The sequence below is a fragment of the Lagopus muta genome, chromosome 16 (genome assembly GCF_023343835.1).
Source record: "Lagopus muta isolate bLagMut1 chromosome 16, bLagMut1 primary, whole genome shotgun sequence".
Lineage (NCBI taxonomy): Eukaryota > Metazoa > Chordata > Aves > Galliformes > Phasianidae > Lagopus > Lagopus muta.
In genome coordinates this window covers 13,913,098-13,938,224 of record NC_064448.1, presented here as the reverse complement: position 1 = coordinate 13,938,224, position 25,127 = coordinate 13,913,098, and the positions used below count along the sequence as shown (strand labels likewise).

General features: G+C 53.9%; 1 protein-coding gene across 11 annotated transcripts in view; it reads right to left on the bottom strand.

The window, feature by feature from the left end:
- Positions 1 to 25,127, bottom strand: part of CHD6 (chromodomain helicase DNA binding protein 6) — a 74,685-nt gene that overhangs the window by 46,112 nt on the left and 3,446 nt on the right. For 4 of the 11 annotated variants that reach the window (XM_048963077.1, XM_048963072.1, XM_048963078.1 and 1 more), the window contains exons 1-2: positions 6,273 to 13,013; positions 5,762 to 5,817 (exon numbers count right to left, since the gene is read on the bottom strand). The exons of 1 other annotated variant lie outside the window; for it this stretch is intronic. In XM_048963077.1, the coding sequence (XP_048819034.1) occupies positions 5,762 to 5,817; positions 6,273 to 6,606 (390 nt within the window). In that variant the 5' untranslated portion in view covers positions 6,607 to 13,013. Of the gene's footprint in view, positions 1 to 5,761; positions 5,818 to 6,272; positions 13,015 to 25,127 lie in introns of those variants that run through there. 6 more of the 11 variants (XM_048963071.1, XM_048963073.1, XM_048963074.1 and 3 more) reach the window with 4 other exon arrangements.

The following is a 25,127-nucleotide window of genomic DNA, read 5'->3' as shown; positions in this document are numbered from 1 at the left end:
AAGCAAAGCCAAATCTTCTTCCAGTGCTTTACAACCTCCTCCAGAAGCAGGGAAAGCCCTAAAAGAACATGCATATAAGAGGAGGGAGGCTGACTTTTCACAGAAGCAGATAGTGACAGCACAATGGAGAAGGAATCTAAACGAAAAAAAGCAGAGGTTTAGGTCAGGTGCTAATGAAAGCTCTTTACCCAGAGGTGGTGCAGCCCCAGCACTGCTGCCCAGAGCTGTGGGCGCCCCATCCCTGCAGGTGCTCCATCCCTGCAGGTGCCCGAGGCCATGGCTGGGCACTGGGCAGCCTGAGCTGGGGAGCAGCCAGCACCCTGCATGGCTGGGGGGGGTCTCTTCCATCCCAGCTGTGTTGAGACTCTATGACACGGTGGTACCTCTATGTGTTACTTGGCAAGATTTTTCTTTAGCTCTCCCAACTCTGCCTCCATCTCACCGCCTCACATACTCACAGCAGGAAGACCACGCACCACAACAGCACACTGCACACTGCTCCTGTGCTTACCACTCAAGAGCCAAGAGCTCTCCTACACACAGACCCTGTTCTTTAACCCACCATTCATACACAGAGGCCTCCTGTCAGAGGACGGCACACCTCCTTTAACAGCACCTGGTGAGGAATGTGCTCAGCAGCAGCACAGAGTCCGTGCACAACGTACCGGTGCACTCACCTCATCCTCACTTTAAACCCACAGCAGTGCAGGTTCCCAAAGCCATGGCTGGGTCCTGGGCAGCATGAACTGGTGGGGGGCAGCCAGCCCACGGCTTGGGGGTGTGGAGGCCCTTCCCACCCAGACATGCTGGGATTCTGTGATTTCCTCTGAGGTTCAGTGGCTGTGGCAGCTCCATGCATCCTTGGGCTGTGCTCCCTACAGTGCCCTGCTCCCTGGGCACCACGGGCCCTGCCTACTTTCTGCCACGTTAGCTGTAATTTGAGGCAATCCCTGTGCACGTGCCACCAGCTGCTCTCCAAGCACAGCTCCTAAGGACACCGTGGTCTTGAGATATTCAAAGAACTTATTATCAGAATTCATGCTTTTAGCAAGCAACCCTTAAAAATATTTTTAGCCCTGCCTTGTTATGGGTTTATTTTAAATTCCCAGTATGTGCCCTTTTTCTCACTACAATTTTTTAATTAAAAAAAAAAAATTAAAAAAAATCATCTTATTATACTCAACAGCCCTCCAAACATCTTTTGTAGCTGAGTGACCAGGTGAGCTCTGCTGTTTCCTCCTGGGATATTTTGGAGGGGAAGGGGAAGTACAGAACTTCCCCCAGCACCCCTCCCCCTTTTCCTGTTTCCCTGCACCTCGTTTATCTTCAGGACTGTCCCTTTCAATTATTTCTCCATGTTGTTTTTGTTTTTCTTTGCTTTTTTACTGGTGAGGATTGCAATGATTTCAATGATTTTACACTTTCTGGATACACTTCTGTGTATAGTTTGGACACTTTTTTTTATTAATTTCCAGCTGAACCTTTCACAAATCACATTTGATGGAGGGAATTCCCCCAGCAGCAGCACACAGTCTTCTCCTACATTCTGACAAAGTCAGAAACAAAGAAGTGCTTAAATCCTCCCAGAGAGCTGTAAGGGCTAACGGAGAGCACTCATAATTGCATAACCCCATAAGAGGGCATAGCCAAGGTCAGGATGGGCCTTAATGGTGCATTTCCTTAACTTGAAATCAGTTTATTTCATTAGGAGCCACAGCTTGACTCGACTCCCCTGATTTCACTCAGGACTTGAGGGAAAGCAGCACGACAGAGGGGCAGCAGTGGGGCTACCCATGGCCCAGCATTGTGAGGATGGGCAAGGGGGCACAGCTGGTACGCACCCACTGCCAGCCCAGCACCTGCACAGGGAGCAGAGGATCCAGGCCCATGGCAGCAGCTGGACTGGGCCCCCCTCATGCACAGCCCTGAGGGAGGCAGCGGTGGGCACCAAGCAGAGAACCTCCCCAGCCCTTCTCCAGGGCATCTCCCACAGCTCCCTTGGTTAGATGGCACCCACACAGCGTGCTCCTGCAGGATATGGGACTGCAGCCAGCAGCAGGAGCTGTGCCACACGCTGTCCTTTGTTTCCAGTGCCCTGTAAACCCCAGCACGATTCAGTGCCCTTTTTCTGCAGCCTCCAGGAGAAGAACACGGGGGTACCCCCCAGGTCTGGCTTGGACCTTGCAGAGACCTGTCCTACACAGGGAGCATCAACAGGGACCATGACAAAAGGGTCCAGCACAGGTTTCCTAAAGCAGAGCTCAATACCAAGGGGCTGATCCACACCCCTACCAGCTGCCTCTCCCTGCAGTACCAATGGCACCCAGCCAATGGGCCCCGTGCTCAGCTCTGCCCACCTGTCCCCATGGCCAGTCACAGGGCACCAGAGGGGTCCAGAAGGCAGCTTTTCCCACATGCAGCATTTCCACAGGCTGTCAAGCCATTCTTGTTAGCAGCTGCAGTCCCACTGGCGGCACAGCACAGCCTGGTGCATCCTCTCGCCGACTGTCCACACCCCTTGTTCCCAGCTCTTAATGCAATGCAGCAGAAGCTAAAAATACCAAAGTGCCACCCTCTGTCATGTCTCTGAGCAGGCTCCGCAGCCGGCACGGGATGAGCGTGACGGAGGTGGAGGCTGGCTCTGTTCCCAAGGCATTCTGTGAGCCACAGCCTTCGGCCGGGAAGCACAGCCAGCACAAGCAATGGGCACGGGGAGGCAGCAGCCGTGGGCCCTGCAGGGAGTCATGTGCAGCAGTGGGGTGAGCACCTCAGGGTGGGGGCCGTGGGGGCTGGCGGGAGGAGCAGGGCATCCCCACTGCTCCCCACTCACCTGAGGCAATGGCAGGAGCCTAGGAACACAGGTTGGGACTGAACCACAAACACTCACAGGGTTCCCCAGCCCCTGCACGATGTCCTGCTGTCATCAGGTGAGCTCTGTTAATGGCTCTTGACATTGTCTGCAGTAGGGGAAACATCAAAGTTTAATAAAAAAGACCCATAGCATCCAGGGGAAAGCAGGGAGTACTGGAATCAAAAGCAAAGCAGAGCCTCCAGGCTGTGGTCTCCAGTACCAGGCTGTTCCCAGCTGCCCCCACAGCCTCCCCTGCACACCTGGGCTCAAACCAGAAGAACTCCTAAGGCACGCAGGAGGCACAGACACATGCTGCTCCAAGCAGTACAGGGCCATTTCCACCACACCTGTAGTGATTTACAGGCACCACTGGATACATCTTAGCTCAGTATCTGCCAGGTTATTCAACAAGTCAGAGCTTGGCAAAAATTAGTAGGAGCAGTCCCTGCTAACATGGCAGAAAGTAAGCAGGGCCCTTGGTGCCCAGGGAGCAGGGCACTGCAGGGAGCACAGCCCAGGCTTGGATGGAGCTGCCACAGCCACTGAACCTCAGAGGAAATCACAGAATCCCAGCATATCTGGGTGGGAATGGCCCTCACAGACCCCAGCTGTGGGCTGGCTGCCCCCCACCAGTTCATGCTGCCCAGGACCCAGCCATGGCCTTGGGCACATGCAGGGATAGGGCATCCCCAACTTCTCTGGGCAGCAGAGCCAGGGCCTCGCCACTTCTGGGTAAGGAGCTTCCTCTTCACACCTGACCTAAATCTCCCCTCTTTTAGTTTAAGGCCACCCCCCTTGTCTCATCACTATCAGACTGTGCAAACAGGTTGGAGATGGAGCTTTTATAAGCTCTCTTCAAGTACTGGAAGGCCGCACGGTGGTCTTCCCAGAGCCCTCTCTTCTCCAGGCAAACACCCCCAGCTCCCTCAGCCTCTCCATAGCAGAGGTGCTCCAGCCTCTGAGCACCTCTGTGGCCTCCTCTGGACCTGCTCCAGCAGCTCTGCGTCCTTCTTGTAACGGCAGCCCCAGGGCTGGATGCAGTGCTGCAGGTGTGAGTGCCACGGCCTGCTGCTTCTCCTGCTCTGCCAATGGACGAGATACTCCAGCATGCTGCACTACCAGTCAGGAGGGAGGTAACCTGTTTCACAAGTTAGTCACAGCCTGGTGACAAACCCCCAGAATTTCAGGCACTGCTAAGGAAGAAGAGTCACACCAAGGCAGGCCCTGATCGCCAAGCAGGGTCTCTCGGCTGGAGCTGTCCTGCCAGGCCTGCAGAAGGCACATCCAAAACCCACTTCAAAGGAAGCCAACAGCTCTCCCAGCATCTATCACCAACACAAAGGGTGCCGAGCACTCTGCCAACTCCTGCAGCTCCCTGCGGCCCCAAACAGCCGCCTGCAGGGTGACAGCCCAGCCAAAATCCCGCAGGTGAGCGGCAGGTTCGTCCCACACATAGGGCTCACCCTGGCAGCTGTTAGTGCTGCACAGACCCCTCAAGGAAGGGGATGTCCCCGCACTGCTCCTGTGGAACTGATGAGCTGGGGAATGCTGCAGCACGCTCCGTGACACTGTAAGGAATGTCCCATGCTGCTGCTGCTGGTTCAGAGCACAGGAGATGGACGGCTCGACCCTACATCTTCTTCCTCATGCTATTTTGCCTTCATCTCCCTCCCAGACTTGATCTGCAGGGACAGCTGCACAAAGCACTGACAACTGAGCTATTTAAAAACCTCCAAATGTGGGAGGAGGATGGTTTTACAGCGTTCAAACCCCACATCATTTCAGCAATCCCATTTACAGAGCAGTCAAAGCTGCTACACAAGTGTGGGAATTTCCTACCTGGCAGACGGGTCTCACATAAGCGTGCCCCAAGGCCCCATCAGGCAGCAGAGCCCAGTCCTGCTGTGCTCCCACCCTCAGCTTGAGGCTGGCTCTGCCCCCTCACAGCACCTTTGGGACATGCAGTCATTAAACTCCTTGCCATACCAGCCTACTGCACACACACATCTCCACAAGCCACTACCTCGTATCATGGCCACACACTTTTTCCAAATCCTTCCCCCTTCCTCCTCCCTGCCAATCTGCCACAGTAGCAAAGCATGACCCTGAGCAGCACCGAGCTCTGCTCCACAGCAGGAGCAGCACCAGTTGGTGCTCTTCAGCAGATCCGTCCCTCAGCTCAGTGTTCAGCTTCGTGGTTTCCCATTAAAGCATCACAGGCACAAAAAAGCTCAGAGTAGAGTGGGCTGTTCTACAGCCCCAGCCATATTTCAACCCTGCTGGCCGTCTGCTGTAACAGGTCCCTTCCTCTTCCCAGAGCACCGATGGTCAGGTTCTCCTGTGTGCACAGTTAATACAAAGACTGCTGGCTAATAAATCTCCTCTGGGACCAGCAGGTAGTGACGCTCTGATGCAGCAATTCGGAAATGGCAGCTCAGTGGGATGGGATTATTTCTGAGCAAGGAAAGATTTGCTGGCCAAGCTCTTGCAGCACTGCAGATGTGCTGGTCCCCAGCCTCCCTAGTAGCGTCAGCCCTGGGGCATTACGTTATTAGCAGCAATCACAGCAAACATGCATTTCTGTAATATATGCGTGATGAGATTCAAATAAGAACCAGAACTAGTGACTTGGGAGGAAAGAAGGGCTGCTTCTACACAGGGACCAGGACCAAACCAAGAGCATTTACATCAATGAACACAAATCCTTTTGTGCCTAATCACCCAAGTAAGATTTATCCACTCTAGGCTGCAGCTCTGGTCAAATTTCAGCATCCTGAGCTGTGGCCGTTGCTGGAAGTGCAGCAATCTCTCTCTCGTCCCCTTCCCACCACACATCCACTGCAATACCATACAGCACAAGCTCCCGATGCCTCACCAGCTGAGTTAGGAGAAGGAGAGAGGGTCACAAACCTGCTTGTCTTTTTTCTGTATTTTCATTATCATCAAATCAGGGATGAATGTTATTTCTGTAAGACACAATACAACAACAAATTGACAATAAAAAGACTGGTGATCCCAAGGCACTCAAAATCTTCCACATCACCCCCCTAAGAGGCTGCGCAAACCCCAGTTCCACTTAGAGCAGTAAGGCAGCAGTGAAACGGCCACACAACCCTGTGCAACACTCAGTGCTACACAAACCCAGCCTCACTCTCAAGTCCCAGCACAAATTGGAGCACCTGGAACTTGCAGAATTGCCCCATACCCCACCACCACCACCACCCAAACCCCACACCAGGCCCTGAGAGACCTGCCAGATGCTGCCAGCTCTGCAGCAGCAAAGCAAAGCAGCAAACCAACTGGCTGTGCCAAGCTGCACTGAAGGGAGCATGAAATCCTGGAGAGGATACAGGAGCCCAGCAAGCCTGGGGGCCAGGGCTGCTCCTTTGTTCCCACGGCTGGGGGCAGGCAGGAAGCACACCTGAGTTCCATGTTGCTCTCCCTGGATTGGAGCTGCTCACCATGGGGACAGTCAAGGGGACACAGCGTAGTTTCAGCTCTACATCCTCCCAACACAGCCTTTCCACGGTGCTCCAACAAAGCTGACAGGCCTTGTGGGAGCCCCCACTCCAGCAGACATTGCTGAAGGGCCAGCAGTTGTCTGCTCCCACAGCACCAGGAATGGGAGCCAAGGAGCCCAGAAACATTTGACAAGCATTTAAGACACAAATTCCACAAGCATGTGTCTCATTTGCCTCCCATATAGCACAAACCCCATTCCACACAGTACGGCACACAGGCTCACCACAGACCATTGATCCTTCCCCTCACCCATGCTGAGCCTTCCTGCCCAGCACAGGCTCCAAGCTGGCAAAAGACATTACCAAAACCCACAGCAACTGCTCTCCTTTGGTCTGCTGGGACTCCTCCCAGAGCAAGAGCCCAGTGTGGGAGGCATCCAAGGAGATCAATCCCATGTGGTGATGTTGGTCCTTCCCAGACTCCTCAGCTCAACCCTGCCACACCAGGAAGAACCACCAAAGGCTTCCAACTCCCATCCTGGCTATGCAGCAAAGACCAGGCCAGTATTTACCATGGGGAAGCCAAGCTTGGTGCCAATAAAGGCATCCAAGTGCCACCAGCTGAGCAGGGAGGATTTTGATGACATCTGGAGAGGATGGTACAGAAATTCTCCGTGCCTTACAGCCAAGTCTGTCAGAATCATATGTCCACCAAGACATGGCCCAGAAGGCCCAGAGGACAAGGAGGCTGGGCAGACATGCACAGCTGCCCATGAAGGCTCAGGCAGAAGTATCACGCTGAGCAGCCATTGCAGTTCAAAACAATCCTGTAAAGAGCAGCTCCAACCCAAGGGTTTGCTCAGAGCAAGAAATGCTAAAATCTGTGATAGGTTCAGCTTTCAGAGGCCTCTGAGCTGCAGGAGGCTCCAACGCTCTCAGTTGACCACTCTTCACCATCAAACTGCACCGGTCTACATCCCCAGACTGGAGATGCTTTTAGTCCTTGCTCTGCTTCCCAGCTCCTCCTTCACAGATTTTCTTTCAAGGTAGCCCAGAAGATGGATTTGGGCTCTCCAACTCTTGAAGGCACTAGCACTCTCTTCTTGCTCTTCATGTTCTTTGATTTAAATAAAACAAACACGATACATTACGGATCAGACACGCTTAGTTTTGTACCAGCACGATCTCCACTTTCTGTACAGCTTCCTTTAGACACAGGCGGTGCCAACAGCTGAACATGAGAGCAGGGGGATGCCAGGAAGTGACGTGCAAGATGCCCACATAGTCAGTCGCTGCTCCAGAGCCCAACTGGAGGCTGGGCCCTGCTGCTATCAACCCTGACCTCCCACTAGCCCAGCCCCCCTCCAGCATCACCCCAGCACTGCTTGGGGCTGCCCATTCCTGATGTCTCATTTCCCCAGAGAGCAGGCAGACTCTGCTGCATGCACAGTATGCGTACACAGTTTCCACAAGCAACTTTTCCCAGGGAAAAGTTAGCACCAAAAAGCACTCCTGCAGCTCACTATGGCATGGCAGAGCACAGGCAGCCCCAAACCCGGAGGGCAGCAGGAAGCATGGCAGCAGCCCAGCCCCGTGCTGGCCACAGCCAGCAGCACTGGCACACAGCAGTGGCCGGCAAGGGCCTGGCCTGTTGCTGGCAGGCTCTGAATGGGCACAGGGACAGGAGGGGACACTGAATATTTCTCTGTGACCAATGTTGCAAAGCACGAGGGGCACGCACCTTGGCATGGAGACAGCCCAGGTGCTGTCCCCACAGGCCACAGCCACAGGACAGAGCTGTGCTGATCAAGCCCATGCCACACTCAGGAGCAGTCCCAAGCCCACACTCAGGTCTGCTATGCCCTGGCTTTTGATTTCAGCAGATACCCAACACCAGCCCTACAAAACACCCAGCTGATTTCCACAGCACTGAAGCCAGTGTATACATCTGTCTTGGAAAATCAAAGCTGAGATGCTCATTAGTCCCAGAGGAGACAGCTTTAACAGAGATATCAGTTCTGACAAAGAGCAAAGCCCTTCCAGCATAAGGAAAAGCCCAGCAAAGTCACTGCCAGCATCAGCAGAAGTGCTTGGTCTCCTGACACTCAGAGCTGCCCACTCAGGAGTCTGTCCCCTTGGTCCTTGCAGGTCCTGCAGCAACAGGCATGATGCGCTCCTGGCTGTGTGAGCTGGCCATTGACCAGAGCCACAGCAGCCACATGTGAGTCCAAACACCAGGGAGCTGCCATTGACACATGTTCCAAATGTTCTGATACCAAAGACTTAAATTCAGAGACTTAGATGTACATAATGAGGGTGATTTAGCTCTGGGGTGTGCATGCTTTGTGGTGAGATCCCCGCGCACCCAGCACTGCAACAATCCAGTTTCAGCTTTCTAAACTATCATTAGGTTTGGAGAGTTTTCTTGGTTACAGTTTTTGGTAACAATCCCATGGACCCACCATCACCCGCCAGGGCGAAACTGGAGGGGAGGTAAGGGCCGCCTCTGTGCATGGCCTCGTGCTCTAAAGTTTCTGCTGCCTGAGCGCCTCGCCTGGCCTTGGAGCTTCACCACCACCTGCCAAGGAGCACCACCACTCTGGCATGTGGATGTATACGCTGCCAGCCCCATTTAGCTAGCCATTTCCATGCTAATTAAGTATTTGCAGATTAAAGAGAAACTCTAATCTCAATAGAGGCAGCCCAATTTTCTAAATGAGCTTACGGTTTTCATATGGAGATCAACATGTTCTCACTACGCCTCATCTAAGGGCTCCAGGCTACTAGATTCAGCTTTACTGCCACCATCACAAATGGCAGCTCTCACTTTGCGCTCAAGTTTTTCTGCCTTTTGCGCCCACGAGTGTCACAGCAGTGCTGCCAGCCCAGCAGGCATGGCCACCCCAGGCCAGGCATCTCCCGCAGCACAGCAGGTCCTGCCGGGCGCTCGAAGCTGTCCGGTTGTATCTGAAGAGAGCAGCAAAGCGGCGCCAAGAGCTGTGCTGACCCGCTATGCGAGCAGCCCATCCCGCGGTGGCACAGCCTTTACAAAGTATCTGCTGCGAGCAGAGACGTCTGCAGTTACACAATTTGGGGCACATCAGGTTACCAGCATCTTCCCTGGTATTTATTCTTATTGTTTTGCAAGAGCACAACATCCCTTACACCAGTCTGACCCCACATCACACCTGCACTTCCTGGCACACCTGCTTATGCCTCTCCAAGAGCTGAAGCATTTGTGCACAAACCAGAAACACGATCGGCAATTTCCACATCTGAGCCAACACCACCCCAAGACCAAGCAGTGGCCGTGTGCCCTTCCCCTCTCTGGGCTCCTCACATGAGTGGCCAGGATCTGTTCTGCAGTTGAAGGACTGACTTTCCCAGTGCGGAGGCTGAGGTTCACGAGCTCCAAGCATCCTGCAGACACACACAGTGCTCCGATCTGCCAGCACAAACCTATTTTGGCTCGTACAGGGAGCGATCACCTCTCAGCTCCGTGCACACAGCTCCATCAGAGCACATCCCCGCATGGCAGTGCCCCTTAGAAACGGGAGAATAGATTCTCAAGATGAGCACCGGGAAAAAGTGAAAAGGAGTGTTGAAAATACACTGAATGCAGAGGCACGGAGAACTGGAGATGGCCCAGATTTGTAAAGCCAGAAAGAAACATATCTTCCCTGCTCCAAAACCCACTGCACTGTGCACAGCTACTGAAGAAAACTGAACACGCATTTCAGAAATGCCTCAGGTAGGTCTGGAGAAGAAGGCAACAATGGTAACAGGGTGAGGCCCCAGGCTAGACCCTGTCACAACACTCACAAGGCACCTGGGCTGCAGCCTGCAGGGCACAGAGCCTTGGCTGCGACACACCGTGCAGCACCAAGACAGCATGCTGACACATCTGTGCTGCCACAGTCACAAAACAACGTTAGGAGACCACAGCAGGCAGGGAGAGCCCCAGGAAGCACAAGGACTCACTAGGACAAAGCCAAAACTGTTGCTGGGGCTGCTGCCAGGACTGCACCTGACGGACAGACAGATTGCCATTGCCTATGTCCCACTGCATGACAGGAGGGGATCCTGGCACAACTGCCAAAGTGCCTTCCCAAACTTTCTACCACACAATGTCTCCACACCCAGGTTCCTGCCCACTGAACACCATCTGCTGACAGCCTCACACAGGGCAAACAAAACACACACAAGCGCGCACCCATCGCCAAGTGCAATCTGCAACCGATGCACAGGCTGGGCAACACACTCCACTCTCACATGCAGCAGCAACATGACTCGATGTCCGGTTAGGAGATGCACACTGCTGCACCCAGCCTGCAGAAGGAGAATAAGAAGCACCTGGGCAAAGCAGAGCTGGCATGTTCTGGAGCAGCAGGTACTCAGCAGTACCCAACATCCATTCCCGCATGCAGCAGCAAAGATGCCAACCAACACCCAGGCACTCTTGGAAGTAGGAGCTGCACTCTGCAGCGCCCACTGCACCACTACAGCTCCTGCAGTTGCTCTGTGCTGCCGCCCTTGGGGAGCTCCCACCTCAGCCCTGCAGTACTCCACCAGTGAGCCAAAACTTGCCAGGCAAGGGCTCCACAGCTCCATCCTTTCTGGCTCCTACAGCAGCTCTGAACCAGAGAAGTGAAGCACGTGGTTGTTTGAGCAGACATGTAACAGAAGCTCTGTTAGTAGGAGCCGTGTGGAATTACCGAGGTTGCAGCTCTGGCATCATCCTGTGCCAAACTGGTCAGCAGCCACACCACAGAGCCAGGAGGAGCCACAGGCACCGGCTCCCAGCACCATGCTGTGTGCCTGGGGCTGCACTGAGAGCAAGGCTGGCCACAAGCCAGAGTCATCTGAAGCTGAAAATGATGAGGCACAAGGCCTTTCTCCACTCAGACCTCCGCAGCAAACCTCTGCTTGCAATCAGCAATTTCACTGTGCATTTGTTGCTTACAGAGTCAGTGAGGCTGCCTGAAAACACGCGGGGCAAACCTGGGAGGGCTTAGCGGCGTTTCTTTATCCTGGGGATGCAGAGACTGTGCTCCAGTGCAGGATGCCTTGGTGTCAGAAGACGCAGCTCTTCAGGGCCTCCTTCAGCACCAAACAGATCTCAGTAAGCCCAAATGTATTTCAGAGCAGCTTCAAAGTCCACATCCAAAGCAGTCCCACAGTTTTATGGAATAAGCACATTTTTTTGTCTCATTTTGAAACTTGAAGGATAACAAACTCACAAGGAATGTTCTTCAGTAAGAATTTCATTTGCATACCACATTGGTATATATGGACATATGGTCTGCAGCCATGTTAAGCGGCGTTTTTCTGCTGCGCTGGTCTGCCGGGAAGCCGCGTGCTGCATCAGGCCACACAAGTCCTGAGGCAGCACAGCAGCACACGAAGCTCCAACAGCACTGTGCGTTACCCCACAGCCCTGCTTCCAGCATGGAAGGTGCTTCATTTCACTGCAGAAGAGTAATTTCTAATACTCATCACCTCACATGACAGCGAGCTTAAAGGCCGCTCCAACAAGGCCTGCACAGAGCCTGCACAACCCCTGCTCCAGCACAGCTCCTGTGAGCAGGAGGGATGCACCATGGCTGGGACCAGGCTCACGGGCAGCACGGTGCTGTGCCCAGCTCAGCTGCTGCCTCCTTCAATGGCTCCATCAGCTGTGGAGATCACTCCAGGGCCATCTTTGCCTTTCTGTACACTTTGCTGGGTCAGAGGACAGCAATTGTGCTCCCACCACGGACAGGCAGGAGGGAGAGCTCTCAGCATGCCACACTCTTCAAGAAAATGAATGTGTTTCAAAGAGAGAGTTGCTTTTCTGAAACCATTTTCCAGCACACCCAGGATGCTGCAGTTTCACATGAGGAAAACAAAGTATTCAACCCTTTGCCCATCCTGTTCCCCTGGTGCCCACTCTACCATCCTGGAGCACCTGCGGTGCACCCGGCCCCAGCACAGGCAGCACCAGCCCTGCACCCGCACCCCTCACCCTCTGTAACCCACTTCTGGCTCCTCTGCCATGAAACCTGCACAGGTCACCTCTAATAGCCACGCGAGAGCTCTAAAACTGCTTTACGGGCTGCAAAATCCATCATGCCCATGAAGCTGTTGACATTCTTTATGACCACACATGATGCCAGCTCAGGAGCTTCTTCCTCGCTCAGTGGCACCGGCTGCACCCCAGGCAGAGGCTCTCCCCAGAAGGCGATCAAGGATGGCTGTGGAAGCACTCAAAAGCCCAAAAGAACACTACAGGGAAGGCTGCACAAGCACTGACAGGTGAACTGCAAGCTGCTGTTACAGTACAGGAGAAGCCCTGCCTGACCCTGCTGCATGCTAGCAGCAGCACCCAGACTCAAAGCCTGGATCCAAACCCAGACAGAGGCACCTTCATACAACAACAGGCATTCTTCATTGCCCTGCATGCGGGAAGGCTCTGAGCTGCATTTCCCCAAGAGCACGAGGAAAAATAGGAGTTCACAATGCACAGTTCCCTCTGAGACTCCATTCTGAAACAAAGGGTTTTTGACTTGTTTAAAAAAAGAAATATCCAGAGATATACATGTGGCATTTTAGGCATCAAAGTAAAGTGGGAACAGCCCAAGCAGGCAGCTGGGAGAAGCCTCCCTCCAGCAGCCCCTGCTCAGCCCTCAGGTTCAGATATAAGATTCACCTTTGGGCTGAGGGAAAGCCAAAAGCTGCAATGCAAATGAGGCTGGAAAGGACTCACCAGAACAAAGGAGGGGGCTGTGGAATGACCTGGGCTCGCAGAAACAGTTCATAAAGAAGGTCTGGTCCAATGTTCAGTCCTGAGATTTGGTTAGGATGACACAGAGTCCAAAAAAAAAAAAAAAAAAAAAAAAAAAAAAAAAAAAAAAAAAAAAGCAGAACTGTAGTAGGAGCAGGGCTGAAAGCTGCTGCAAAAGTACCTGGGAGCTGCCAAGAGAGCCGGGTTGGGAGAAAGCATCAGTCCAGGAAATCACTCAGAGGCTGTCCCTACAGCTCAGCTGGAGACGGGCTACTGGGGCTGTGGGCTGGTAGGAAAGCAAGGGAAGGAGCTGTCAGAGGGAGCTGAGGGCTGCCAGGAGCACAGCACTGGCAGAAAGCTTTGCTTGAGCAAGGGTCTTCTCAACAGCTTCCCACAAAATAGTTAAGGTTGAATGACGGAAGATAGAGCTTACAGCTGAGCCTGGACTAGGGCTTCAACAGCAAAGCAGGGGCTACCAGGAGAGCCGGACTGGGTGTAAGTGACTGTCACATCAATGGTCATGGAGCCTTTTCTGCTGCCCTGCAGGAAAGTGAGAGCAAGGTGAGCGCTGTGGTCGGGACACAGAGCTGCAGCTGTAGCTGGAATATGGCTGGAAAGGGGCTGCCAAAAGAGCTGGGCTGGGACAACTTCCATCCGGGTTTTCACACCTAGTGCTCAGATGGAAAATGAGAGCTATGGCTAAGACTGACAGAAAGGGGAAACGGGCTGTCGAGAGACCACAGCTTGGGAATAATCTTTGGCATGGCAGTCTGTTCAAAAGATCTGGCTTTAAAATTAGGGTTAGGGTAATACTGAGAGAAAGGGACAGCACAGAGAAGCAACTGGAGAGGGGCTGGAAATGGGCTGCCAAATCCAAGAGGGAGCTGCAAAGAGAGCTGGGCTTGGAGAAACCTCTGGGCTGGAAATGGCTTCACAGGCTCTGCCACTCCTCCAGAAGGGAGGGACAGGGCTGGGATCAAGAAAGGAGCTGCCAAAGGGAAAGGCTGCTGGGAGCCCCCCGGGGGGGGGGGGGGGAATAGCCTTCAGTCTGTGAAATGGCTCCAGAGGCACATCCAAGGGACAGGAGTGCAGGACAAGAGCTGCTGTTCAGCTCCTGGGAGTGGGCTGCCAGAGCAAGCTGTGGGCTCCTGAAATGCTGGGAAGAGAGAAGTGTTTCACCTGTGCGATGCCCAGGGGGGTCCTCAAGTACAGTTCAGCAGGAAAACAGGGCTGGGTCAGAAAAAAAGATGACTTCTCCATGTAGGGTAACACAAGGCAGTCCTAGAACCAGGATCCTGCCCACCTTCATTCAAAGGGAATAAGAGCACAGCAACAAACAGCTTTTTTTTTTTTAAATCAAATGTTTGTTTTCAGAAACTGATCCTTTGCTGATGCTGGCTGAATTTTTACAAGGACAGGTAAAGTATCAAATTCTGACTTTTTCTTCCTCAAAAACAACATTCATTCGCACTGAAACCCTACCAAAAAAAAGGCAGCCTGAGGCACTGCAAAGATTTGCACTGCAAAACAGTGAGAGCTAGACAAGGATTATTCCAGCTGTGCAGAGCAGCTCCAGCACACAAAGCACCAACACCACATAAGATGGAATTATATTAAAGTGTATCTTGTGGGAATGAGCTGTAATTAGACTGGCCCACAAGTCTGATGATCTTCACAGCCAACGAGATCAGAACACTGCATGTGTTAACAAGCAGAAGATGACTGTGCCTACAGGTTATGTATTCCAAGAGCAGGCGAGGGGATGAGGCAGCACCATCCACGTTGCTCTCATCTGGGAGGCTGCTGGTGGGCTCTCACTTCTGAACTCCAGCTGATCTCACAGCACATCCAAAACCAACCAACCAAGGGATGCAAGCCCTCTGATCACCAGGATACCCATCGCCCACCAGAGGTGCCCCCACAACATCACATCGAGCAGCAGGGCTCAGCCCAGCAGTCCTTACGGTGCCAGCAGGACACACGCATGGCACAGGAGCATGGGGCTCGATTCCCAACAGCCGCAAACAGTACCAGAGCAGTGAAACACAGAGCACAGCACTGCCCCATCGCTTCCCCGACATACACCCAGCACCCCTCAGCCCGTCCTGGCCGCTGGGCACATCCCTGGCACAGCACCCAGCACCCAGGACAGGCCCCACAGTAACTTCAGACAGGCTAAGCACAAGTTCAGAATTCCAGCTCTCTTCCCACATTGCACATTTTCAGCAATATCCCTTTAAGAGTCCTCTGGTCAAATGACCAAGCCAGGAGCAGATGCATCAGCTGCCCCCTGCCATAGAGACACTCCAGAAAGAAAGTTTTACTCCTTACTTTATCCTTACTTACTTATCCAAAGAACAACTTTCATTCCCTGTGGGGAAATCACACCTGTGGTGTGGCCAAGGGAGCCGAGCTGCCCCCAGCAGGTGTGGGCACAGCCCTGCCATGTGCCTGCCATCCCCAGCCACAAGGGCTGCAAACTCAGACAAAGCAGAGATCTCACTGTCTACAGAAAGCAATGGCATTTTCCCAGGAAAGCTCCATATTGAGAATGGACAAGAAATTTTTGCTTTATTAGACACACATCCCTGCAGCACAGTACCATTTTCAGCTGCCTGCAAGAGCAGGTGGTTTCCCACTTCAAAGGGGAGAGAGAACAGATTTTTATCTGCAGAAATAAGCTGCAACCAGGAAACAATGTATGCAGTTATAACAAAAACCAACCCAAGCACCAGGTCCCCAGAGACTGTTGATCCTTTTCAGACAGAAGAGCAAAAGGGGTGTGCAGCTCCTCACAAGGGAAGCACAAAGTGTGCCAGCAGACGGGATTCTGGGCGCTGGCAGCGCTCACAGGGCACCTCCTGAAAGGCACCATGGGTGCTAGCAACACTCACACACCCACTAAAACCTCCTCTTTTCACTTTCTAGAGATAACCAGCACTGGAACACACCCCAGGCTCCCATGATGTGGAGTGGCTCAGAGCAGAAGGAGGCAGCAGCCCAAGGCCATGGCCACAGAGGCGGTGAGAAGCATCACCCCTGCATATCCCTGTGACATTTCCCACCAGATGGGGGGTGCAAGCCTCCCTCGCTTCCGAAGCATCATGTGGATTCTCCCTCTCCTCCCTCCCACAGCTTTGATTATGAAAAGGATGCCTTGAAAATTCAGATCCCAAACAGGCACAGCACATCGCACTCAGCCCTGAAGGACGAGCTGTAGAGGCAGCAAGACAAAGAAGAGATGAGAATGGCACAGCCGTGCTGTAAAATCACTGATGTTCAGCAGCAGCTCTGTTCTGCCACAGAACTGTGCATCTCCTCAGTGGTTGGGCACAGCTTGGAAGAAAAGAGGAGATGAGCCAGGAGGGCTGGGTCCCATCCTGCCAGCAGTGACTGGGCTCAAGGACTGCAGCCAGCCCACATTGTTTTTATGTGCGGGTCAGGCTTTAGGTGCAGCCTCAGCCTTTCGCCTCTGCAGAGCTGAGACACTAACACTGGCCAGGACAGGTCAGGACTCTGTGCCCTCTGCAGTAGACAAGTAGGCCCAGGCACGGAGCAGCCACCTGTCCTACCCAACATACTCACACCACACATGGGCAGCAGGAGGAAACTTTTGGGTTCACATGAGACAGAGCAGGAGCAGAGTTCCAGACCTACACAGCCCTGCATCCACCACTTGGATTGACCAGCACCCTTCTCCAAGTCACCAAGGAGCCAACAGACGGACTCTCAGAGCAGCCTGCTCCTGTTTGGCTCTCACTCCCTCACCTGCCCCTGTTCCTAAGCACGTCTCAGCTGGTAGGGCTCTGGGAGCTCACAGCCCAAGGATCTGTGGTACTACCCAGAGAAACCCAGCTGCTACATCCCTGCAAGCTGCCTGGAGCAGAGGCTCTGTGAAGGCATCTCCCTACTGTCAGACAAGAGAGGGCTCCCACTCACCTGGCAGCTCACTGAGTGATGTGGGGCTGATGCATTACCCACCTGCAAAACCCCCTAAGAGTTAGGGGAGGGGGAAGGAGCAACATCTCTTCCAGTTCCTCCAGCCTCCAGCAGGCTCAGCTCAGCGTGGCCCAGCAGAGTCGCCTGTGCTGGGCAGCACAGCACCCTGCAGCATCTCAGCACCCAAGAGTTTCCCCATAGGACGCTCCAGCAGTGCCCAGCCCTGCCAGGAGCTTCCTGTCTGCAGGCTGTGGCAGCAGCAGCCCCACACCATGCTCACTCCGCACAGTCCACTGCAGCAGGACCTGTTTGTGCGGCTGCAGCTGCTCCACATCGGCCATGCTGAGAGCCCAGGCAGGGAGCAGTCTTTGGTCTCGCCACGCAGGGCCCAGCAGGCAGAGCGCTGCCAGAGCGTGAGCCCATGGCACAGATCCTGCGGGGCTGTGAGCTGCGTTCCCAGCCCTCCGCAGTGCCTCCCCCACATCCTGCCTCCAGCCCTCCGCTGGGGGGAGAGAATGCGAATCTTGGGTTGTAATTCTTCCAAGTTAAAAATAACCCAGTAGTTTAGTGAGAGAGAATCAGCAGCAGCAAGGCAGGGGGCTGGGGAGCCTGCGAGTTTGCTGCAAGGCAGCTCTGGCATACATTTTTTCCTTCCCAAGCACAGGATACAGCAAGGCAGCCTCCCAGCTCTGCACACGCAGCTGCAGAAATCCAGATCCCTCCAGCATCCCAACCTTCCTGTGCAGCCAAATGTGCTTTGCATCAAAGCTGCCCCCAGGTCCCCTCGCTGCTCCCGGGCCCCAGCAGGATGGGGGCACAGACCCTGCCTGCCTGTCCAGGGACACACGGAAGAGCACTGAGGGGAGAAAGGATAGAGTAGAGAGCAAGAGAAGCCAGGTGGGAACACATCTCACGCGTGTACACGTGTCCAAGGCAGGCATGCAGAGCAGCACACCATGGCCAGCCCCAGGGCAGGCAGAGCTGCACTCCCAGCAGCCTTCTGTCCTTAGAATATTTTAGCTTAAAAAAAATAAATAAATAGAAAAGGTTGGGGGAAATTAAACAGTACTAATGCATGTGACAGTCTTACCAGCCACACCTCCCCAGTGCACCCAGCTCCATCCCACCCCACAGGGCAGGCAAGGAACAGCCATGGCCTCCTCATTCCATGGTAGAAGGAACACAACGCTGACAGCAGCACAGGGCTCCCAGCAGCATCCCCAAAGAAGCTGGTTCAGCAGCACACTGCCCCCAAGCAGCCCCTAGTCTGGGAGCAGCAGCCATGTCCCACATGGGGCAGTGCCAGTTCCCCAGCTCCGAGATGCTGCACTGGCACACAGTGAGCAGGAGCATACTCAGTGTGGGTGCAGCCTTCAGCCAGCTGTGCTACATGACTCTCATATCAAGCTCACATGGCAAAAATGGCAAGAGCTCCTTTTAAGAGTTTTCAAATGCAGCTCCTAACCCACGACTGTAACCACAATGACCTTCAGCCATTACTTCAAAGACATGCAGTGCCACGGGGCAGAGGGTTTGCAGAGACTCCAGCAAGCATAGCAGCGAACAGAAACCAACAGCACAAGGGGAAGGAAAGCTGCATAACTGCCAGAAGCCCCTCGGTTTTGTTCACTGGAGGCACACAGCACAGCCCAGAGCAGCACTGCCCAGGCAGCCAGCAGCCGCAGGAGCACACAGCTGCCAAAGCGAGGGAGATGGAACCGGAGCTACTGAGCGACAGCTCTCAGTGCCTTTCTGAGCAGCCTGTGGTTCAGAGCAGGGACGTGCCTGCTGCCAGCTGCGCTCCTGGCACTGGGAAGCAGCTGGGAGTGGGTCAGGTTTCCCAGGACGAGGTTGGTGCCCTCCGACCAGCTGGCTGAGCCTCACTCCACACAGTTGCTCATAAGCCTCTGGCAGTGGATTTTAATCCTCAGCATCAGCAGGGCAAAAAAGCAGAAGGAAAATAAAACAAAAGCTAAGCCCTGCAGCTCTGTACCTGTGCAGACAAGGGAGAGAAGGGAGTGGGAGCAGCCTGCCCAGCCCTGCGGCCAGGGCCAGGAGCTCGGGGCATGCAGCTCCCTGCAGGCAGCCTGCAGGCAGCTGGGTGCCACACTCCAGCTCCTATCACCACGCTGCCCAAGCCCACCACAAAGCACAGCATTTTCCAGACTTTCGCTCCCCATTAAACACAAACACTGGTATGGCATTCAGTCCAGGCGACCACATAGGCAAAATGAACCCTAAGCTACCCTGGCTGCCAAATCGTAATTAGACATTTCTCTGCCACCAGCACCATGTTTTTCCTCCACTTATTCACAGGCCCAGGCACGTCCATCAGCAAGCCAAGGGAAGGACACGAATCACGTGCCCAGGGAACAGACATGCCAGCGACCATGGAGCCGATCCACTTCTTCCATCGTGCTCTCAGGATTTCATTTCCTACTCCAAATGCTGTGGCTGAGCAGCCTGCAGCACACTGCAGCCCATGGTGCCCTGTGCTGCAGGAGCTGGCACCACGCTCAGCAGCCGCAGGGCTGGTCAGCAGGAAGGCATCTCCTCTTGCTTCCTGGGGGACTGCACACAAACCTGCCCAAGGAACGGGCATGTGAAAAGGCCACCAAGGAGGCTGCATGAAGCCAAGGGTCAAAGCTCACACCTGACAACACAGCCCTGATAGAATTTTAGGTGGACAGAGGCAAAGTAGCAGCTCCAAGGACATGCTCTTCATGCTGGAAGAATGCATGAAGTGCCGGCCTGGTAACCCCAGTCAGAGATGGGATCCCAGGCTTGGCTCCTACAGGAGGAGCCAGTCTTACCATCAGCACCGCAAAAGCCTGAATTTTTGGGCTGAGGTTCCAGCTGGCCACTTCAAAGGCTCCTTACAGCAGGCCCAGCACCTGCTGCTCTCTAACTACCAGGAGAGACAGAGAGGTTTCTGCAGAAACAAGCGCCCATGCACTCAATGTATTTTCCTCATTCTTTTTATCTTTCACTCCAAGCACTCTTCAGGCTTCAGTTAGCTGCCCAAGGCCACCCTCAAGGTCACAGGGCCTGTACAGATGCCACCAGGCACACAATTTAGCTCACAGCACCTTTCTTAGTGCTGAAGGTGTGCAACAGACAGCTCACCTAGTAGGTCTCAACAGCCACAGCTCTAAGAACCCTTGGTAAGGCTGCTGCCCCAGAGCCACACACCTAAGAGCTATCCCAAGGCAGCCAGTCAAAAATGAGACGGCATTTCAGAAAGCAGACATCCTCCACTCTTGCTGTTGTTGACATCCTGCACAGCAAACTCAAGCTGTCAGAAAGCAGCTTTGCCACATTGCAGCCTGCTCCTCAAAGGCAATCAGAGCCCTCTGTGCCTCTGCTTTCCAACTGTAGAACTGGGATAAAAATCAGCCTCTGCAGCAGGGCTTCCATGAAGACTAGCAAGCACTTTCGATGCCCCTCGAGCCTGAGCTGCGTGGATGGATGAAGAGCACGTCTAACAGTGCAGTGCAGACCCCCAGCAGGGATGGCACAGCAGCTCCAAACACTGACACCAAGCCCACTGCAGAGCCCAGTCCCTCTGAAGATTGCTCCTCCTGGTGTTTCTGTCAGTTTTCTCCAGCTGAAACTCCATGCCCAAGACCTGCCCTGAGCGCTGGTGGCCCCCAGTCCTGTTTGCTGCTGTCTGCAGCCAGCTTTAAGCTCTCCCTGTGCCTTCCAAAGGCAGGGTGCAGAACAAGGCCATGCATAAGGGCTCATACTGCAGTCCCAGGGTTTGGGAACTAGAAAGCTGTGGCAGTGGTGGGCAGAGCAGGGCAGCCCTGAATTCATGTTGAAGACCTGCAAGCTGTTCTTAGTGTTTGGTGAGCAAGCAGCCCTCTTTAATGCCAGCCCCATCCCACACATCTCAAAACCCGGGCGATAAAGACTGCTCAGCTTGGTCTGTGCTCCTGCACAGAGGGCAGAGGTTGGAAGGGCAGCAGAAATGACCCCAGGAGAACACCTCCTAGCACAGGACATCTCCAGCACCACCATGACAGCCCACAGACGTCACTTACTAGCTTGCTGCTGCCACATTCAAGGAGACTGCACCAGCCCCAGGCCCCCACCCAGGCAGGAGCTGGCTGCCCACACCCTGCTACTCTGCTAAAGCCAGCAAGGTGCTGTCCTGAACAGCCAAGGCCTGAGGGTTTGCTGCGTGCCGTAGTGAGGTCCCACAGCTCATAGCATCTGGTCTGCCCATACATCCTCAGAGAAACTGGCAAACATCAGCCCACAATAGCAACAGACAAATGTGCTGTTCTACAGGCCCAAGAACTTGCATGTTGCAGCATCGGGGCTGTTTCTCGAGTACTTAAAGAACAAGGAGAGAATTCAAAACATAGCAAACTCTCCTGATCCAGCACAAAGCTGAAGTGACTCTTCCAGGCTGCCCACGGTCCTAAGGCCAACATCCTCCAGGTTGTGCTGCCTGCATCCACGCCTCCACTCCAGCTGCTTTGCTCTGCTCTGCCCTGCCAGAGCTGTAACTCAGCTGGTGCTTACCTCCAAGGGATTCAGCTGATTATAAATTATAACCCTCTGGGATACAAGTTCTTCACAATCTCAGCTTAATCTACTTTGAAGAACAGTCTCCAGAGTTCAGACACCATCTGTAAGCTGACATCCCTCTCAATCATCTCCATGCTTCCTCTCATTTGTGTCCTTTACGCCATCCCAGGAACTCTAGCCCAGGAGGAAGAGAGAAGTGCCAAAAAAATTCATCAGTCTCTCCCGTGCAAGTGCCTGGATTTCAGCAGCACAGGGCATAGAAACCTCCTCAGCCACAGACAATTCCTTTATACGCTTGAGTACCCCTTACTGAAGACCTGCTCAAACACATGGCCAGTAAAACACCACCAGAAGCACACACTGATTGGCCCCTTCCTGCCCCAGCTGGAGTTCCACATGTGCCCACAAAGAGCACAGCCCACTTGCCCTGGAAACATCGCAGAGCACTGCATTTGTAGTTCCTCATTCTACTCACAGCCAGGAGCTCTGAGCACAGCTCTCCTTCCAGCACAGCAGAGCTGCTACAGGACTACAGGGAGCTGAGCTGCTCTCATCCAGGGCGCAGTCGCAGAAGGCAGCACCCCTGCCAGCTGGCACATACGTGGCATTGTGGCACTGCAGTGCCACCACGCTCTTGTCCCTTCTGCCCATCGACTGCCATCACCTCTGACATGCAGCACTATGAAGGGCAGGCAGGAAGCCTCTGGACACAGTGGCACGGCCCCACAGCCTTGCCTCAGAGCCCACGCTTACCACCTTCACCAGCCCACATCAATGCGGTCTCCTCTCCCCGAGTACCTGGATGAGCAACTAATTTCTGACCCTTTCCTGAAGCAGACATCTTAGCAAGGCCTTCACACCTCCTGCATTTCCTGGCTGAGAGGTGCCTGGAGAAAGCAGCATACAAGGCCCAGAAACGTGGTGCTGCTCCAACAGACTCTGCACTCCCAGAGCAGGGCAGAAGGAGCAGCACGCAGAACTGGGCACAGGGCCCCGAGCTCCTCAGCCCCAGCATCACCCTTCACCTGGCAGAGCCGGGCCAGGAGCTGAGGAGCAGCACCTGCAGAGCCAGACCTCTGTGCCCTGCCAGACGTGGGCACAGCTGCACTCCTCAAACACACACAGAGCCACACGTAGCCAGGGGGCTCCAGGAGAGGCCACTCCGGATGGAACAACAGCTGTGACAGCTCCAACAGTGACCACTGCTGCCTCTGGCTCCCAGACCCAGGAGCCCACTCCTCGTTCCAGAAGTGTGATGTGGACTTGGCCCAGCTCCAGCCCTGTTATTGCCAGGCAGAAAGTCCTGCCCTCCAGCAAGGAGGTGGAGCAGGCACAGGGCCCAGCCTACAAATCTGTAACCACCTCTGCAGGAATCGGGGGGAACCGCAAACCTCGGCCTCTCCACACACACACACAGGTCGTGCTGCATTCAGCCTGCCTGCAGCATTGCACACCGAGAACAAACGGGGCACAGTCTGCTGTCTGCCCTGAAAGAGAATCCTGCCTTTATGCATGCAGGAAAGTGCATGCTGGGAAGAGCTCAGATACCTTGGTGAGGGGCACTCTACGGGGACTGACAGATCTCTGAGGAACAGGACTTGGCCCACGAGCAGCAGCAGAGGAGCACACAGACACAGGCAGGAGCTGCAGGCTGCCCGCCACGCCGTCCTGCTGGGCGCAGCCGGGATGCACCATGCACATATATAGAAGTGGCCAAGGAACAGTGCTCCTGTGAGATCTTCCATCAAGAAGCATTTTACACACTTCATTTTATTTTAACTCCACTGCAAGTTCAACCAAAAAGGATGAAACACTTGGGGTTAAAGGTGCTCGGCAGGCAAATCCTTCAGAAGGCAGCAGTTCACACAAAAATACCAGCTTTCACAGCACATCCATAGCAAAGCACTAACGTTTATTCTTGCATCCAGGACTGACATTAATTCTTCCTCAATGCATATAAATAGCAAGATACTAATACTTCTCGGAGAAGCAATACTTCTGCTACCTACAAGGCAAGAAAAAGTGAACATCTCATGTAACTTGGCATCTCCCTTGGTTCTGCACAACGCACACCAGCACACCACTGATGCTGGGAGTCACCTTTACAGAGGAGCACTTGGGCATAGGCTACAGCACAAAATGAAAAACAGAAACAAACGTAGTAAGTAAAGTAAAGTAAAAAAAGGAAAAGTAAGTAAAAAACCTTAGCTACCTACCTCCATGACTGCTGATGGGTGCTTTAGCAAATGAAACTTTTTTGAAAGGAACTCAACAGTGCCCATGCAACAGAAGCGTATTTCTGGGACAATACCAAGGCACCGAATCTCTCAGCAGCAGCTGCTAACATGCAGCACCTTGTAGCCAGCCCTTCAATTACTGCTTTTTCCTTCAAAGACAAACAAAGTGAGATTCCTCCTGGGGGGCTCTCATGTCCTAGGAGAGCTTTTGCAATCCTCAGGGCTGTAGCTGCAGCCCTTCCCATCATCCAAGGCACACTTTCCATGCACAACATGAGGTTTTGCAGCCCAGCTCACCTCCCTGCAAAGGCTTTCACCCCAGGGTCTCTCAGAGCACATTCCTGTGTGTCCTCCTAGCAAGAGCTGTGCTTCTGTGCAGGAGCTTCCCAACTGCAATTTGAACCCACAAGATACCTTGCTCCTCCCTACAGCTCTACTGCTGTACATCATGGGGCCGGGTACCTCCAGGCTGTCCAGCACTGCCTCCTCCTGCTTCAGGCAAAATCAGGCTCACAGATCCCACGCTTTCAGGAAAACACTGAGGAAGAACAAGTCTTCTGCAAATCTTGCATCTGCAAGTTTCGCTTTCACCTGCTTTCAGCACAGAAGAGGCAAAAACTTAACCTCATCAGTAAAAATACAGCTGAAAAGCAAAACAAAGCCTGAGCAGATAAAACAACCTATACTTGTGCAGCAGCAGGACTGCACAAAGCCAGGGCAAAGGCAGGACTGCAGGGATGAGGGATCCCAAGCAATGTGTGTGATGAGACACGCTGTTAATAACAACACCAGACTGCTACTGAGCAGCATCCCTCGCAGGGAAAGCAGGGCTGGAAAATGTGATGTTGCACCCCATGGCCAAGCCAACACCTCTCTTTGTCTTGTTAATGCCTGTGCTCCCTGGTCGTGCCCAGCACACCTCTGTGAGCAGCCTCCAGCACCTGCACTGCAAACCAGTAGGGACCAGACACTCAGTTCCCACACTTTTTGCTTTCTCCTCTGGACAGGAGCGCTTTGCTCTCATTAGAACAGAATCTGTACTTGTTACAGGCTGGGAATGCCCTAGAGGCAGCAGCCTGCAGCAAGGAACAGCATGCACCCCTTAACCTCAAGGCAACACTTCCTCTCCAGGGGGAAAATCAGAGCACCTCACCGACCTCCTGGCGCCAACCTGGCACATCTGCAGCAGCACCAGTGGCACAGCACCAGCAGCAGGAGCCCCACTGCGGGCAGTCCCTCCTGCAGCACCCACAGGGTGCTCCCCCAACAGCCCTGCCCAGCCTCAGGACCTGCCCCAGTCCAAGAATCGCCTGCTGCTTCAGCTGCCCGGCCACCACCAC